Source organism: Molossus molossus, unplaced genomic scaffold (assembly GCF_014108415.1).
Source record: "Molossus molossus isolate mMolMol1 unplaced genomic scaffold, mMolMol1.p scaffold_m16_p_3, whole genome shotgun sequence".
Classification (NCBI taxonomy): Eukaryota; Metazoa; Chordata; class Mammalia; order Chiroptera; family Molossidae; genus Molossus; species Molossus molossus.
In genome coordinates this window covers 117,896,195-117,915,400 of record NW_023425366.1, presented here as the reverse complement: position 1 = coordinate 117,915,400, position 19,206 = coordinate 117,896,195, and the positions used below count along the sequence as shown (strand labels likewise).

Here is a 19,206-nt window from a genome sequence, read left to right as displayed (position 1 = left end):
AGGTCATGAATCATTAGGTTAATTACATAGAGCTTTGGGGTACAAGTTCGCAGAAACCCTAAAAATCTCCAGATGTGTGAAGATCACATTTTGGAGGAAAGGGAAGGTAGGCCACACCACCTGAGAACTAGCATGGTGTAATCAGTTACCTTCAAAAAGCCTTTCCTTCAGGTACCTGCTGCCTGTCAACAGAAATGTAATTTGGTGTTCAAGCATCAAACGCAGTCAGCCTGCCCTGGTAGTTCATGTTACAGACACTTTCACCCAAAATATAACTTTCCACAACAGCATTAATTCATTCTTGACGGGGTTTAACTCTGAAGCTCCTTCCCTGAGCACCAGCAGCCGATTCAGGTGTGAGTCAATTACCTGTGCCAATCCTGCAGATCAGCACATAATCTTGTATTCCTCACAACGTTTCTTTATGTGGTAAAACAGGTAAAAAAACCAAACAAACTGATTTGGACCTTGGTGGACAGAACACATGTCTTTTGGGGACTCTCCCCAGGGCAGGGCAGCATCTTCTCCAGCATCCATGAGTGTGGCCAGTGACAGGCTTGAGCTTCTGGACAGGCTTCACAGTGACCTTCCTGCCTGCTCCTCTTTTAAAAAGACAAGCTCATGGAAAAACAAAGAGATTGTACTTCTTTAAGGGCCTATATTAATTAGTGTCCCAAGTCATTAGGCTTATTATTATTTTTTTTTAAAGTGATGAGGGAATCCAGAGAGCACAGAAATAAAATCGCTAAGCCTTTACTTACGTGTATGTTTGTCTCAAATTCAGAAGTGATGTGTGAATAGACTGCGAGAGCAGGAAGTGACACCAGGATGGCCCCAATGAAATGGCGTGGGAGCCAGCCAGCTATCCACTCTAGCAGGCGCTTAGTACAAGCCATCACATCCTCCAGGAAAAACACCATCCTGTACCGGAGGGAAAGGAGAAACGCGATGTCTATGGGTGGGTCAGCCAGCCAGGGAAGATGGAAGGAGAATCCACAGCCAGTGCCACTCCCCACTCTCACCCGTGCTGCTGCCACTGGTGTGAACAAGCACAGCCCCCACATTCCTCCCTTTTGGTAGATGGCAAGTACACTGGACTTACTCAGCTCATCACACCTTAAGTTCACTTACTGCATTCGGATAAGATGTGCTTATAAAAAGCCAAGCATAAGCCTCAGTGGGTGTAACAGAGCAGATAAGAACTGGGTAGAGATACTAACAGGCCCTGTGAAAGGTGGCCACCTTACTGTCATCTGCTCCTAGGGCAGGAGATCTCTAGTGGGTGGTTCAGGGGCTGTTTTGGAATTTTGGGGGGCCTTTTAGGTTGCCACAATGATCGAGAGGTGCTACTGACATCTAGAGAGGCACTCTGCAATCTACAGTAAAGCTCTGCCCTGCCCCACAAGACTGCTACATGCCCCCTGGACACACAGGGACGTGAAAAGCCTGCTGACAATGACCTCAGCCTAGAGCCCAGTTGCATTTTGTTTATAAACAGAAAGTAGTTTCTGTGTGTTGTTAACATACACTTTTCGAGGAATAAAATTCTATTTATTCTGGACCTAGCAAGATTACCCTTTGTTTTGTTTGGGACATCACCAAGAGTTGTTCAGCATTTCAGAAATCACAAGCTGCAACTCAGCCCGTGGCGCCTGTGCACCCAACCTGCACACCTGACGGCGTGGAGCTGTCACATTTACAGCAATCGTACGCAGAGGGCAGACAGCTGATGGCTTCGCTATAACCCCAGATGGCAGTGCCCTAGAATATTCTAAGTGAAGCACCACATATTTTATTTTAAATGGCTTTCTTGTTTTTTCTCCTTTGTATTGGAGTGATGACATTTCACTGATTCTTTTAGAAGCTGTGTGTATAGGTGGGCTATATTTCAGGATGGTGACATGAACATCATAAAATATTTTTCATAAAGAAGGGAGCTGAGAACTGTGGTCCTAAAGGAAGAACCTCCTTTACACTTGGCTAAGTGAGGGATCCCAGAGTCAGGAGCAGCCTGGACTCCAGCAGTGGGAAGTGGAAGAGAGGGCATCAAGGGTCTGCCTCAGGAGGGAGGCACACACACACAGTCCCTCTCTGAAGCCCAGGTGGAAGGGGACCAGCCCACTGCCCTCGCTTCTGAAGGGGCCAGGAGTCACTGCTGAACTTCCAGGGCACAGAGCCCCATCAGGGTTTCTCACACACAGGCACCCGAGCCTTAGGTCTGAACATCTGCAATGCAGCGACTGCTCTAGCTGTGTTCAGCCTCCTTGAGGAAACTCCAAATCTCAGCTATTTACCAGGTGGAGCCAGGCCCCATTGGACCCTTTTAAGTCCTGGACTATTTTGGCCTCCAGATACTTAAAGGATAATGGAGTCCTTGGAATATTTCCAAGAATAACCACAAATAATGCTCAAAGGCAGAACACATAAGCCCTACAAGGAGACAGAGGGAGCTGAGTCCCAGCCAGGAGAAGGCCTTCCACAAAGGTCCCCAGGACTGCAGAATTCCAACCCCTGTTCTCAGCCTGTCTAGTGCATAGCACAAATAGCTGGAGTGGAAGGACAAGAGCCCAAGCTGAGATTGGGTAGCCCTCTGGATGAGGTGTCAAGGTCCAGGGCCGGCCACTGAAGCAGCCATAGAACCAGCTTCCCTGGGGCACCTACGTATTTCTCAGTGTAAGTCCTTGTTAGTCTGGGATCCTAAATACAAATATGTCCTCAGTGGGCTGAGAGGAACTCCTTCAGGGTCTCAATCTCTCCCAGGCATTGACTATCCAGGTAAAGTGAACTTTTAAAGTCACACCAGCGGTCTTTCAGGAGCACAGTGGCTACTGCATTTGCCCAGCCCAGCACCTCAGCATCCAGGCACAGCCAGGCCTGGTGTCTTGTCTGGCCTCCAGCCCTCTGTAGTCTCTAAATGTCGGTTAGCCCAGATTCTGTAGAATTGGGTCCAAGGAACAGGGAATAATGGTATAAAAGTTTTTTGGGTTTTTTTTTATCCTCACCGAGGATATTTTTGCATTTATCTTCAGATAGAGGGGGAGGAAGAGAGAGAGAGAGAAACATCAACATGAGAGAGACACATCAACTGGTTGGCACCCACACAACCCCAACCGGGGCCAGGGACAAACTGCAACCGAGGTAGGTGTCCTTAGTGGGAACTGAACCCGGGACTCTCTGGTCCGTGGGTCGACGCTCTAACCGCTGAGCCAAACCAGCCAGGGCAAAGTATTTGTTTTTTAAGTATGGAGACAATGCTAGCCTCAGAAAGATCAAGAGGCTTATGTAGCTGTAGGCCCCTTGCCAGCTGGAAACCTGGAGTTGGGGCAGGGAAGAGAGCTGAGTAATTGCAAAAGGGTACTGTGTTTTCTTTGGGGCGATAGAAATGTTCTGAAATTATATGGTGATGTTTGCACAACTCTTTAAGTTTACTAAAGATAATTGAGTTATAGACTGAAATGACTGAATTTATTACATGTGAATTATATACAAAAAAACTAATTTAAAAAAAACTAAGGCCTGAGGATGACTTAGTTTGGGTTCCCCAGAAGCAGAGCTGAGTTGCAAGTGGGTTCCAGGCAGTTCAATGAGGGGTACAGAACCAGGACACAGAGGGGCAGGCCCACAGGGAGGGCTGTGTTATGGAGGAGCTACCAGCTAGAGGGGAATTTGGAGAGAGAGCAAGGAGGCACCTCAGAGTTATCTCAACCAGACACAGGAGGTGAGGGTGTGGCCTCTGGCAGCCTCAGCAAAGAGCCCCCTCACAGGGGCCTCAGGAGGTAGCTGGGGGACAGTGAGTGTAGAAGGAAGGGGGACAGGCATCCAGCCTCAGGGCCAGACCTGAAGCTATTGCTTCCTGTCCTGGGAAGTTGGGGAAGAGGAGCAGAAACTTATGGTCCGGGCCCTTCTCCCTGTTTCTGTTTTACCCCCAGCTTTGAGGGGCAATTATTAGTGGGACCCTACTAGGTTGACAGGCTGCCCTACTGGGAGTGACAAGGCTGAACAAAGGAGGTGGTTGTGCTGCAAGGACCCAGTGTCAGAGTGCCCAGGAGGCAGACGGTGCAGGTGGTTTGTGTGCTTGTGAACAGAGTGCCCTGTGCATTCACATCCAGTCAGAAATGTACACAGCAGCTGTGAGCTTCCTCAGTGCTAGACTGAACCCTGCTGTCAAGGTGGGCAGGACGTGAGGGCCTAGCTTCCCGAGGGGCCACTATTGTCTATTCAGATCTTCTGTCCATTTTTAAACAGATTATGTTTTTATTATCATACTTACATTCTAGATATTAGACCCTGGTAACAGATATGATCTGCAAATATTCTCTCCCATTCTGCAGGTTCTCTTTAACTTTTTTTCTTGCTAATCCTCACCCAAGGATATTTTTTCCACTGATTTTTAGAGAGTGGGAGGGAGGAGGGGGAGGAGAGAGAGAAAGAGAGAGAAACATTGATGTGGGAGACACATCAATTGATTGCCTCCTGCACATGCCCTGACTGGGGCCAGGGACATCCCATTGACTGCAACCCAGGTACATCCCATTGACTGGGAATCAAACCTGCGACCCTTCGGTGAGTGGGCTGGCACTCTAACTACTGAACCACACTGGCCAGGGCTCTTTAACTTTCTTGATGGTGCTCTTTCAACTTAAAAATTTTTAATTTTAGCCCGGCCAGTGTGGCTCAGTGGTTGAACACTGATCCATGCACCAACACATCGCCAGTTTGATTCCTGGTCAGGGCACATGCCCAGATTGTGGGCCAGATCCCCAGTGAGGGGCATGCAAGAGGCAGCCAATCAATGTTCTCGCTCATCGATGTTTCCATCTCTCTCTCCCTCTCTCTTTCTCTAAAATCAATTTCAAAAAATTAAACAAAACAAATTTTGATGAAGTCCAACTATCTATTTTTTCTTTGATTGCTTGTGCTTTTTGTGTTATATCTAAGAATCCACTGCTTGATTCAAGCTCAGAGAGATTTACACCTATAATTTCTCCTAAGGGTTTTATAGTTTTGCTCTTACATTTAGGAGAGGCACCTGCTTATCTGCTGGCAGTCCCCTATCATTTGCACCCAGTAAACTTCTTTTCTTTTTCTCTCTCTTTTCTTATTCCCTGTCTTCCCACCTTTTCTTTTTTTAAAGTCTCTGATTTAGGAGATCCAGGGACTAGCTGGCGGCATTGGGGCTGCAGAGGACACTGACCCTCTGGTAAAGAGGGTGCCCACCTGTGCCGAGGGCCAGGGTCTTCAAGGGAGAAACCTGTGAGGTAGGGCTGGAGGAGGGAAGGAAAGAGGACCCATCACCTGAAATGAGCTTGCAGAGACAGCCCGCTTCAGACCGCTGGTCAGTTGTACCGCAGACAGTTCAGTCATAAACTGTTGAGCCAGCAGAGGGAGCCAGAGGCTAAAAACTGGAGAACTGCCCTGCAGGTGAGCCTTTACCTGACAGAGACCACGAGAGACAGCACCTCCAGTAGCAGGGCCACCCCGAAGACCACCAGGGTGGCTGGCGGGGGAGGTGTGGTGGCAGCCCCATACTTCAGGAAGCAGGTGATGGAGAGAATCAAAAACACTGTTGTTGACAGAAATACATCCAGGAGGGAGCTGAAGGTGGCACTGGCAAAGGTCTTCACGGGAGAATTCTTCATAACCTGTTTGGAGTAGAAGAAAGGTGGAGGCACATGAATAGATGCTGCAACAGGTTGTCATGGAGCATAGTTTAGGTGGAAAAACCCAAACATTTGTTGAGCACTTGCCTACCCCCGACCTTGTACAGGGTGATGTGCCCCCCAAAAAGCAACTGATTACACACCAATAAGCTCTCAAAGGTGTATTACATTCTGGGCCTGAAAGATGAGTTAGTGGCTAGCAAAGTCAATGACCCTACATCTATAAAGTCAGTAGCATGAAAGTCATTTGCTGGAAGCTTCCACTGAATGGCTGGGTCCCAGGTTCAGGGTGTGAAAGCTGGCTTCATGACAGAAGCAGACTGAAGCAGCAGCAGATGACCATTTTATATACAGGCATGTCAACTGACAGTAAGAGATCATCATGCCTTCACTCAGGAGCCTGCTCTTGGCTGGCTCTGTGTAGGGTGCTGGGGGTAGATATGAAACAATGCCCGAGGGGAGTTCACAGCCTAATGGAGGATGCACCAGCTGCAGAGGAAAGAGCTGGGAAATGAGAAACCTGGGTTGTTAGACTCAAGAGTGCAGAAAAATTTGGAGTTTTCTCCCTCATGTAGATAAATTCACATAAAGATGCAATTTAGGGCTTACAGATTGTGGGAAATCAATATTAGCCTTCATTTTCCTGTCACTCAGGAAAACAAAAGAGGTTTCCAGAGCACAAAACTAATTGGTAACTATCCAGTAAAAACAACACATTTCTTAAGTAAAATTATAAGGAACCTATACCTCTTCTTATTCTTTTTTAAAAATGTATTTATTTATTGTTGAAAGTATTACAGAAGCCCCCCCCCCCTTTTTTTTGCCACGCACCTCTTCCTGATAGCTGGTCCTATAGGCTTGCTCTAGCTCCTGATCCAGGAAGTTCAAGCTGAACTGATTAATGGGTGGCTTAAAAAAGTAATCTTTCATCAGGCTAGAAGAGATGAAAAATACAATCGATCAACATGAGAATGATCATATTTATTTTACCAGAGGATCGTAATTAGCTACCAAAATGCCATTCATAAAGCATGTCACAAAAGCTGTGTCTAAAAGTCACCATGTTATAGACATGGCTCCACCACCCCTTTTAGAATATATCTCTGGAAAGTGTTTCCAAGCATAATCCCATTTTATGTTTCCCCTCCACTAAAGAATGACCATTCAACATAATTATAACACACATCATTAGAACTCCGCTTTTGAAAGCATCTTCCTGATATCCAGAGTTAGAAGAAGGCAGCTTTTTTGTTCTATGAACTAGCAGATCCCTGTACTGAGAGCACTTATGCAGATTTGAAGGCTTCCAATGAAAACATAATTCAGCCGGCTCTCTTGTCATTCAGAGTACTGACAGTAATCACCACCATCAAAGAAAGCTAACAGATTGTTACCACAAAATTGTGTTTACAGTTAGTGTAGTTTTGGTGCTACTGTTACAAATGCAGATTGTGTGTGAAGCCTGAAAAATGATAATGCTCAATGACTTTAATAGCAGAGAAATCAAACCTGCTGTACATGACTCATTCTGTTATGGATTGCCAACAAATAATTAATATTCTTTTTCTACTGAAGAAAATTGCTATCAATTTAAGTGAATGTTAACATGGTTTCAGAAGGCAAATATAGCCATGGGATGTAGTCTCTCTTCTTCATACAATAACTACTAATTAAATTGGATGGAATAGGTAAAGTGCCTAGCACGTGCCTGTCACACAGTAGGGTTCACTATACACATGCCTCCTCCTTTCCCTCTCTTTTTGTGTTAAGTATGCAATACCTGACTACAATCTCAGCTCAGAAGAGGAGAAAATTCTATCCCCTATGTGGACCCACCATCACCACATCCTACAAATGCTGAATATAATTTTTTTCAAGTGCAAAGGTATGTTCACCAAAAAAGACACAAGTGAGGCCATAAAATAAGTGTCAATAAATGTAAAAGGACTAAAATCACATAGAGTATGTCTCTGGCCATGATGACATTAAGTTAGGCATTGATAACTAACATATCTAAATACTATTCTTCACAAAAAGGAGTGAGGGCTCTGGTGAGAAACACATGATTCCTGAGCTGGGGCAGGGAAGATACAAAATGAGGCTGGAATATCTTGTGCTAGACCATCGATTCTCAACCGTTCTCATCTGATGGCACACGTAAATTAATTACTAAAATTCTACGGTACATCAAAAAATATATTTTTTGCTGATCTGATTAAAAATAAAGAAAAGATATAATTTTGATTCATTCACACCAGATGGCTATTGTTGTGTTGGCTGTTGCCACTTTTTTTATTTGACAACCTAAGGGCAAAAATGGTCAGTGCCCTGACTAAATAGCCAGGTATTGCATGTTTTAAAAATTCTTACAGCACATCGGTTGAAAATTGCTGTGCTAAATAGAATTCAAGAAATTGCTCAAGTCCGCCCTGGCCAGTTTGGCTCAGCGGTTAGAGCGTCGGCCTGCGGTCCGGAGAGACCCGGGTTCGGTTCCCGCTAAGGGCACGTACCTCGGTTGCAGTTTGTCCCCGGCCCTGGTTGGTCGTGCGGGTGGCAGCCACTCGATGTGTCCTTTCACATCGATGTTTCTCTCTCTCCCTCCCCCTCCATCTGTGCAAAAAATGGAAAAATATCCTCGGGTGAGGATTAAAAAAAAAAAAATTAATAAAGAAATTAAAAAAAAAAAAAGAAATTGCTCAAGTCCAACCAGTGTGGCTCAGTGGTTGAGTGTCGACCCATGCACTAAGAGGTCGCCGGTTTGATTCCCAGTCAGGGCACATGCCCAGGTTGTGGGCCCGATCCCCAATGGGGGGCATGTAGGAGGCGGCCAATCGATGTTCTCTCTCATCAATCTTTCTATCTCTCTCTCCCTCTCACTTCCTCTCTCTAAAATCAATAAAGGAGCCCTGGCCAGTTTTGCTAAGTGGTTAGAGCATCAGCCTGCGGTCCAGAAAGACCCAGGTTCAGTTCCTGCTAAGGGCACGTACCTCAGTTGCAGTTTGTCCTCCACCCTGGTTGGGTTGTGTGGGTGGCAGCCACTCGATGTGTTTCTTTCATGTCGACGTTTCTCTCTCTCTCTCTTCCTCTCTCTCCCTCCTACTCTATCTGAACAAAAAATGGAAAAATGTCCTCGAGTGAGAGTAAAAAAAAATAAATAAAATCAATAAAGGAGAAAAAAAAAGAAATCGCTCAAAATAAATGATGGAGTCATATTAAAACAATACAGGAGTTAGTCCTAAGGGGGACAGATTTGGTATAACTACAGCATCAAACTAGAGTAAGGACAGTAATGGACTATATCCCGTTAAGTAGAACAGAACCCTATGTGTCCAGATTGGTAATATATGGGTAGATAAAGGAATAAGTGGGGAGGGGCTATCCTTCACAGTGGAATGCTGGACACCAAATGATAACTGTGCAGTTGGTGCTGCAGCAAGAAAATCACAATTCTAAACCATCACAGTAAAGGTTGTTATAGGCAAGAACCATCTGTGGAGATTAAATCTAGGGGAGTTTGATGAGGAATGGGATATTTACATTATCATAAAGTATCTTCCCACAGACTGCTTATTAGTCACAAGAAAAAAATCTTAACTATATATTGGAGAAGACTGCAACACACTTGCCTGGTTGATCAAAATTACTATGCAGATGAAGGACAAATGGGCACTGAGAGCCTCTAGACAGGATACCTAAGAAAGACACACCCCTTCTACAGTATCTGTCCAGCCTGAATGTAATCACGAGGAAACATCATATAAATCCAACTTCAGGAATATTTTATAAAAGAACCAGACCTGTATTTTTCAAAAAAGTAAACATCATAAAAGACACAGAATGGCTGAGGAACTGCCTGAGATTTAAAAAGACAAAAGAGGCATGACACTACATAATGCAGGCAATGATCCTGGACTAGATCCTATATGAGAGGGAAAGGAAGTTCTACCACCTGACAAAACTGGAGCCCTGACTGGGTGGTTCAGTTGGTTGGAGTGTCGTCCCATACATCAAAAGGTTCTGGGTTTGATTACCAGTCAGGGCCCGTACCTAGGTTTCAGGTTCCATTCCTGGTCGGGGCATGTACAGAAGGCAACTAATTGATGTTTCTCTCTCACATTGATGTTTTTTTCCCCTCTCTCTCCTCTTTCCTCTCTCTCTAAAAAAATCAATAAATACATATCATTGGGTGAGAATTAAAAACAACACCTGGAGCCCTGGCCAGTTTGGCTCAGCGGTTAGAGCGTCAGCCTGCGGTCCGGAGAGACCCGGGTTCGGTTCCCACTAAGGGCACATACTTCGGTTGCAGTTTGTCCCCGGCCCTGGTTGGTCGTGCGGGAGGCAGCCACTCGATGTGTCCCTTCACGTCGATGTTCCTCTCTCTCTCTCCCTTCCTCTCTCTCCCTCCCACTCTATCTGTACAAAAAAATGGAAAAAATATCCTTGGGTGAGGATTAAAAAAAAACAAAAAACAAAAAAAAACAACACCTGGAGCCCTGGCTGGTTTGGCTCAGCGGTTGGAGCATTGGCCTGCGGACTAGTGAGTCCCGGGTTCGGTTCCCACTAGGGACACATACCAAAAAAAACACAAAAAACCTCAAATATGGACTGCAGATTAGATAAAATATCACATCAATGGCAAATTTCCTGAATTTAATAACTACAATTATGTGAAAGAACATCTTTATTTTTAGAAAATACAGTATTTAGGAGTAAAGAGAATGATGTATTCAATTTACTGTCAAATGGTTTAGAAAAAAAAAAATTTCATAGATGCCCTGGCCAGTTTGGCTCAGCAGTTAGAGTCTCGGCCTGCGGTCCAGAGAGACCCGGGTTCGGTTCCCGCTAAGGGCACGTACTTCGGTTGCAGTTTGTCTCCGGCCCTGGTTGGGTTGTGTGGGTGGCACCACTTGATGTGTCCCTTTCACGTCGATGTTTCTCTCTCCCTCTCTCTTCCTCTCTCTCCCTCCCACTCTATCTGAACAAAAATGGAAAAATGTCCTTGGGAGAGGATAAAAAAAAAATTTCATAGAGAAAGAAAGAAAGGAGGAGAGATAGAGAGCAAAAAAGTACACATAAAAGAATAACAGGCAGCCCTGGCCGGTTTGGCTCAGCGGTAGGAGCGTCGGTCTGCGGTCCAGAGAGACCCGGGTTCTCTTCCTCTCTCTCCCTCCCGCTCTATCTGAACAAAAAATGGAAAGGTGTCCTTGGGTGAGGATAAAAAAAAATAATAATAATAACAGGCAAAGAGTATAAAGGGAATTCTTTGTATTTTTCATGCAATATTTCTGTAAGTTTCAATTACTCCAAAGTAAAGTGATATATTGTCAACACATGACTGATAAGGTAATTCAGAAAAAGAGAGAGGTTTCTACCTGCAAACTTTTCTTCAATGCCTATGGCTCCACTCTTACCTGTCTTCTTTGATAACATCAACGAAGTGGGCATCTGTTTTCTCCCGGATATTCTTGAATCTCAGTGGAAGGAGAGCAGACTGGTCCAAACTGACTCCTGCCCACTTTCCCTTTTCCTGTAAGATCTCACATAGGGAGGTCTGGCTGTTAGTGAGCTTCTCCTCTTGGGGAGGGCTCAGCAGTCCATTCTGCGTTTTGGAATTATGTCCTCCAGAAGCCTGCCTCAAGACAGAGAGAAGCAGATAGAGGTGACCCATGGGTGTGCAGTGTGCTATTTCATGAAACCCCTCTGCTACGCTGGGGTCCCACTGGACTGTACGCTGTATCTTCAAATCTCTGTTCCAATCCAAACTCTCAACCTCTCCACCCGTCTGCTTCTCCCCATCCCCCTAGTTTGTCAAATTGCACCTCCAGGCATTCAGGCAACAAGAGAGGTTGAGGCTCTCAGAGTTTGCTGACCACAGAACCGGGTGGTGGTGGGGGATGTTTGGGGGACTTGGAAGAAGTGCAAGGGTGGATCCAGAGAAAGAAAACCCATATGGGCTGTAGTTTAAGGATGGATCACTGCCTGCCTGCAGCACAGACTGACCCAGTGCCACACAAGTCCATGGGCAGACAGCATGAGGGTGGAGGGTGACAGATGTAGGCTTCTTGGAAGGTCAACCTTCATGGCTTCTTAAAAGGCTCTCAAGTTTGCTCTTTATTCTGCTTTCCACTCCAGTCCTGGCTCTGGTTCCAGGGGAGGTTTCTCTGGCAGCTTTCTTGTTGCTGCCCCTAACCCCAAGCCCCTCTTCACTTGGCTAACCCGCATTCCACCATATGTTGAGTCCAATTTCCAGCTCCACAAACTTTCCCTAACTCTCTAATCCACATCCTTAAACCCTTATTGCCCTTTAGGGATCCCATCTAGTTCAGCATGTGATTACTTCTCAGGGATTAGTTCTGACTTTCCATCTTGTTCTTTACAGGTCTGCTCAACAAACCCAAGGACTAGAAGGTATGGAATGGTGTCACCTAAGAGGAGTTATTCTTAGAAGTGAGAAGGTGACAAGACAGGAGTGTCGCCTCAGGTGGATACACAGGGAGAAGAACTGACTGGAATGACAGCCAGGAGCTCGTTACCTTGGTGGTGTTTTTATGCTCCTCCTGACAGCCATTTTGCACTGCTCCTCCTTCTGCGCCAGCTTCCGAGTTGGGAGCAAACGTGATTCTGCACGAAGGGCAGGTCTACGAGAAAAACACAGGCCATAGGAACTCACCCAGAAAACACGACCACCATATGTAATTCAAACAGGTTCTCATTGTTGCAATTTGCTGTCATGTAGTATGGTGTAACCAAACAGAAGGCTTACTGAACCACTCCAGGATGAGTTAAAGACAAACTGGCAAAGAGAAAATGGAAACACGTCCACACAAAGACCTGTATGTGAATGTTCCGTAACAGCCAAAAAAATAAAAAAACTCAAATGTCCATTAACGGATTAATGGATCAATAAAATGTGGTCTACCCATACAATGGAATGTTATTCAGCCATCAAAAGGAATGAAGTATTGATTCAGGCTACAACATGATAAACCTTGAAAATATTACACTCAGTGAAAGAAGCCAGACACAAAAAGATACACACTGCATGATTCTATCCATATAAAATGTCCAGAAAAGGCAAATCCATTGAAATGGAAAAGGGACTGAGTACTGACAAGGAGGAGAGGGATTAGGGAATGGGGAGTGACCTAATGGACATGGGGTTTATTTTGGGGGATGATGAAAATGTGCTAAACTTGACTGTAGTAATAGTTGTACAATTTTGCAAATATATTGAAAAGTACCAAATTGTACACTTCATAAGGGTAAGTTTCTTGGTATGTGAATCACATCTCAATAAAGCTGCTATTGAACAAACAATCCACTGTTTCCCTACATGAGAGGCCTGAGCCAAGGTCTACCAGCTCTATGTGAGCTGTTCCTATAAAACAGGCTGAATAATCAGAGGGACCTGTTTATAGACCTAGGAATTCTTAGAAGCTTACAGAAATCAGTTGACCTAGAAAAGAAAAGGCAAGACTTAATACTGATCTAGAAAAGAAAAGGCAAGACTTAAAGGTAGAGTAGAAAGGGCGGCATGTAGGATTGGGCCCACAATCTGGGCATGTGCCCTAACCAGGAATCAAACCAGCAACCTATTAGTGCATGGGCTGTACTATTATTATTAACGTGACTCATTAAACTAGGAATTGTCATTGAGATAGCAACTACCTGCTTCCAGTGGAGAAGACAAACTGTAGCAGCAAAGATTTATTAGGGCTCAAAAAATATATCTCCTTGCATAGCATTGTTAAACATTGGAATATAGTATAGGAGGCTAGATATTATTTTTTATTTTTATTTTTTATCCTCACCCGAGGACATTTTTCCATTTTCTGTTCAGATAGAGTGGGAGGGAGAGAGAGGAAGAGAGAGAGAGAGAGAAACATCGACGTGAAAGGGACACATCGAGTGGCCGCCACCCACACGACCAACCAGGGCCGGGGACAAACTGCAACCGAGGTACATGCCCTTAGTGGGAACCGAACCTGGGTCTCTCTCTTCAGACTGAAGGCCGACGCTCTAACCCCTGAGCCATACTGACCAGGGCTATATTATTTTAGAAATTTAAAATAAGTGTAATTTAGTACCTAAAGGCAAGGATATGACCCAGATCACATCCCAAGTCAGATTTCAGCCCAACACTGTATTAAATAAAAGAAATGAAGACTCTAAAGAGGTGTATAATTTGGGAATCTGATATAATGCACAAGCTAAGTCTGAACAGTCGTATTCATCGAAAAATGAAAATATACATGCCAAGAGAGCTGGCCAAACCATTAACTAGCATACCTGAGCAAACAGTAGCACCTAGATAAAATCTGCTTATAGCTCTTTAAAAATTGACATTATTAACAGGGGTAAAATGTCAATACATACAATAAAATTATTTTAAAGCATGTCTTGGTATTGATTGAGTTAAACTTCAAAACATTTTACCAATGGGGCCACTAATCTAAAAAAAAAAATCCACTCTCTCTCTCTCCCTCTTTCTCACACACACACACACACACAGAGTGACCCTCCCAACCCCCATGGGAGGAATAAAGTATATATGCCCAAGACATGCACAGCATGGTCCTATGGGTGCCCCCTAGTGGGGATGGAAGAAAATGAATTTGGTGATGGCTGTGGTGGTAGGCTTGCTTCTCTAGGGATGTACTGGCCCGCCAGCCTTTTCAGGGACCAAGTAGTGGCCTGGGGATGGAGTGATACAGCCTGGAGTGTGGGAACAGGTTGAGAGACTCTGAGACAAACCCTTAAGGTCCAGGGACTTTCACCAATCTCATAAAGACACGATGAAAGAGTAAACAGGCATTTCTCTGACAGCTTTTTTTTGGGGGGGGGGGGGGTGCTTATTATGTATTCTTTTTTAAAAAAATTTATTTATTTATTTATTTTTGTTACAGATGTTTCTCCTTTTTCCCCCATTGACACCCTCCTCCACCTCCCTTCCCACCATCCCCAGCTTTGTTGTCCATGTCCATTGGTTATGCATACATGCATATAAGTTCTGTGGTTTATCTCCCTCCCCCACCCCTCCTTCTGGGGATTGTCAGTCTGTACCCTACTTCCACGTCTCTGGGACTACCCTGTTCTTCAGACTGTTATGTTCATTATATTCCACAAATAAGTGGGATCATATGATATTTGTCTTTCTCTGTTTGCCTTGTTTCACTTAGGATAACACTTTCCTCTGACAGCTTTTTAAATACTAAGACTAGAGAAGTAGAGTAACAGTGATTAAAGGCACTGGATTTGAAATCAAACTGCCATGGACTGAATCCTGGTTCTACAACTTAAAAGGGACACTCTCTGAGTCTCATTTTCCTCCTTAGTAAAAAGGAACTGGCCCTGGCCGGTTTGGCTCAGCGGTTAGAGCGTTGGCCTGCGGTCCCGAGAGACCCGGGTTCGGTTCCCGCTAAGGGCATGTACCTCGGTTGCAGTTTGTCCCCGGCCCTGGTTGGTCGTGCGGGTGGCGGCCACTCGATGTGTCCCTTTCACATTGATGTTTCTCTCTCTCTTCCTCTCTCCCCCTCCCACTCTACCTGGACAAAAAATAGAAAAATGTCCTCAGGTGAGGATAAAAAAAATAAAAGGAACTGTATCTACCTTGAAGAATTATTGTAAGGGCAAATGAGTTAATACAAGTAAAGCATGTCAGAGGTATTTTAAATCAGCTTCGTTTTGTACACCAATGCTAATCCCATGATACTAACTTCCTGGAATAGTGAACTGAGGATGATGAGGCCACATGCTGGCCCAACAGGAGGAGAACTGTGATTGACTGGTGATGTGTGCCACAGGTGAGGGATGGACAAGAGGAGATATACACACATTTATCACAGCTTGGCTCTGCACAGTGCTTGAAGTGTTAATAAGTATTCAATAAATGTTGGCACTTAATGTTAAAACTTCTGGTCACTATTTTCTCTGGTTATAAAAATAGTTCATCTGAGCCCTGGACAATTATGCTCAGCAGTTAGAGCATCGGCCTGCAGTCCAGAGAGACCTGGGTTCGGTTCCCGCTGGGGGTGCATACCTTGGTTGCAGTTTGTCCCCGGCCCTTGCTGGGTTGTGCAGGTGGCAGCCACTTGATGTGTCCCTTTCACATCAATGTTTCTCTCCCTCTCTCTCTACCTCTCTCTCCCTCCCACTCTATCTGAACAAAAAATGGAAAAGTGTCCTCAAGTGAGGATTAAAAAAATAATAATTCATCTGATAATTTAATGTTCTTGATCACAGACAAGACAGCTACCCTTGGTAACTGCTCTTGTGTAGCTTTTTTTTTTTTTTTTTTTAGTTATTTCTTGGCATCAGTTGTTTCTAAGTATTTTTCTCTCCTCAAATACACCTGATGCACTTTAAAACAGGCCATCTGCTTCTTAGGAATTCCCATCACACACTGGTTTTACGTATATAAGATGTTTTATGCACTTATACAACAGTGACTATCAAACCTATTGGACAGCAGAGGGCACACATTCTCCACAAAGGATCTCCTTGATAGGAACCAAGGCCACACCATTCAGATTCTACCCTCTATCTATGAAGGTCTCAGCTGGGAAGAGGTTGAAAGGCTAGTGGAGACTGGGAGTGCCCAAAGGGACCATCTAATTTCTGGGGAGCCTGGGACACAGGCCTTCATGGATAGGCAAGTCAAAATTACATCCTTTTGACAAAGAGAAACTATGCTGTCAGTACCCTTCTATGATAAAATGCTCTAATGCAGAGGCAAGGTCTCGTACAGCTGCCCACAAAAGAACCTCAGGGAGCAAAGGCACAGACATACTCTGTCAGAGCCAAAGTTTTCATAAATGATTTAGAATTCTACACTCAGAGAGGTTTGGGGCCTGTGGAGGTCACATGTGAAGCAGTGGAGAGTAACTTGCGACTGGGACTGCTAATGCCTGAACAGTGCTCTCTGCTCACTCTGAATCCCCACAACAGCTTTGTCCACAAAGTGGGCACATGGGGTGGGGCAGGAGAACCAGTTGTGGACTTGCTTTGAAAATGCTGTTCTTTCTTTTTCAGCTACTTTGCTTTGTGGGGTGGTGGTGGATTTTTTAAATAAAACTTCAAAATAAATGAAACAAAAAAATCTTCAAGAAATCCATCTGCCCTGATGGAGACATTCTCATATCTTACATTCCCTTCTGCTCTGTTGTAAGAGTCCCCTCTGCATGAGGAGGGCCTCAACATGCAAAGGTTAGGTGGGTTTGTTTCCCTTCTCCACCCAAGATGCCATTTTCCTATAAGTATATTACAGCTTCATTTTAATTGGGTTAAAACATCTCACAAACTGCTCTTTGCTAAGCACATAGACACCTCTGTGAAATGTTTGCCAACCCATTAAATGTCCATCTCTCCTCCTGTGCAGCTGCCAGTAACTCCATCCCTCAGAAGCAGTCACTGGGAAGCATTTCAGACTTAGGGAACTAACAACCTGGTTTATCCTGCTGCCTTGAGAGGCATGCCTGAGCAACTGACTCACAGGGAAGCAATGGTGGCAAGCACATTAGATAAAGATCACTGTTGTAATGATGGCAGCTGCTATGATTTAGAAACACCAATGTGCAGAGGGCACACCAATGAATGATCATTAGGCCCTTAATCCAGGCGATGTCCACAGTCCCGTGTACTTGATCTCAATTAATCCTTATAATGCTGTGAGGCAAAAGCGATTGCTCTGAGGACACAAAGGCTTATCAACAGCGGGGGCCAGACTGCAGCACTTCTGGACCCTGACCACCATGCAGCCTCTTTGGCCTCCTTTCCTGGCACAAGGAGGACCCAGGAATAATCCTGGCACGCTGATCTCCTCTGCCTCATTCCCTGAAGTGACCAAGGCAGTTAGAACCATGTCCTGGTTATTTTAAGTGGCAGTATTGGTACAATGGCACCAAGGAAAGCTTCCTCAAGAGCAGCTAAGGTCCCCAGTATACTTCATGGGCCAAAGAGTGTGCTGGCTATTGCCTGGGAAACCCAAGATCCCTTTGGAGAACAGCCAAGAACAAGCTCTGCATTTTCCCAGATTATCTGTGTTCCTTCCCCCAATGTGGACGTGGGCTCAGAGGAAAGATTATAACTATTTCTCTAACACACTTGGGTGCATTTGCATTTGTTTTTAACACATTTTTATACATGCACCCTACATTCTGTTCAGAGTATATGGCACAGAGCTATAAAATAGTTTTTCTTCAAGGCTATTTCTCTTCACAAGATAAATCATTTTTAAGCTAACAGCTGTCCTTTTTCATAACTGTCAAGAGAGGGAGCAGAGAAGCCTTTTTTTCTGAGAAACAAGGAAGAAACATCAGAAAAGCCCTGGCTCTGCCTGTTTAGTCTGCTGAATATGAGACTATTTGGCAAGTTGTCCTGTGACCAAAAGCACTCCTTTCTCCCCAATTCTCCTCAAAATTTATGTTGAACATGACAGACAGGAACACGGAACAACAATAGCAAATACAGCTTACTGAGGCCCGTATCACTTTATTTAGTCCTCATGAGCACCAATTAAGTCAATAGTATGATTAGCCCCATTTTATACAGGAGGAACTGAGGCAGAGAAGGGACTTGCCCAAAGTCACACAGTTAGAAAATGATAGCAGGAGTTTAAGGCCAGGTAGCAGCACCCTCAACCCCAACTGTGCATATATGACATCTCCAAGTGAATGGGAACCATCTGCAGTGTGAGTAGAAAGAAGTCACCCTGGCTACTACATGCCACTGGTGGCTAGCACATAGATGATTTCTGCTAAAAAAATACCAGAAAAAAAAATAATAAAAGCAAAGTATCAGAGGAAAATAGAAGCAGTGATCGTTCCGGAAAAAGAAAGGGAACCCAGAACCTTTAAGAACAAGAAGCATACAGCCTGAGAATATTGGAGGCAAAAACACAAGCAAAACAAAAACCGGTGCAAATCAGGCACAGAATCCCAATGTCATGGAGTGAAGAATCAAAGAACTCTGCTCAGATTCCTGAGTCCTAAGTGGCTACTGCATTTAATAACTGAGGCTGATGAGGCAAGAATATTGCTACCATGTTGTGGAAATATTCCATCAGCAAAAGAAAGTATTTCACATTTTAAGAAATTTCATTTATGTCCAATGCCTCACTACCTATCTTCCCATTTCATTTAATAACTACAGACTTTATCCAGAGTTCTTAGTTTCTACCCCCTATGTCCTATTTCTGACCGGGATCCCATGATGCATTTATTTCTTCTTTCTCCTTAGTCTCCTCTGGTCTGTGGCAGGTCCTCAGTCTTTCCTTGTCATTGATGGACCTTGTCACTTTTGAAGTGTTCTGGTCAAGTATTTTGTAGACTGCCCTTGAATTTGGATTTGTCTGATGATTTCACAAGAGTTGACTGAGGTTTAGAATTTGAGGAAGAACTCCCCAAAGACCACGTGCCCTTCTCAGCACCTCACATCAGGGCATACAAGATACCACTAGTCTTACTAACCATGATGCTACCTTCATCATCGGGTGCAGGTGGAGGCCTCCCAGGTTTTCCACAGCAGGTTACCATTCTTCCCTTTATGA

General features: G+C 44.6%; 1 protein-coding gene across 1 annotated transcript in view; it reads right to left on the bottom strand.

The window, feature by feature from the left end:
- The window catches only part of ADCY9 (adenylate cyclase 9), a 136,205-nt gene that overhangs the window by 11,605 nt on the left and 105,394 nt on the right, over positions 1-19,206 (bottom strand). The window contains exons 3-7 of the mRNA XM_036279846.1: positions 12,194-12,298; positions 11,072-11,289; positions 6,492-6,594; positions 5,434-5,642; positions 762-921 (exon numbers count right to left, since the gene is read on the bottom strand). Coding sequence (XP_036135739.1) covers positions 762-921; positions 5,434-5,642; positions 6,492-6,594; positions 11,072-11,289; positions 12,194-12,298 — 795 coding nt within the window. The remainder of the gene's footprint in view (positions 1-761; positions 922-5,433; positions 5,643-6,491; positions 6,595-11,071; positions 11,290-12,193; positions 12,299-19,206) is intronic.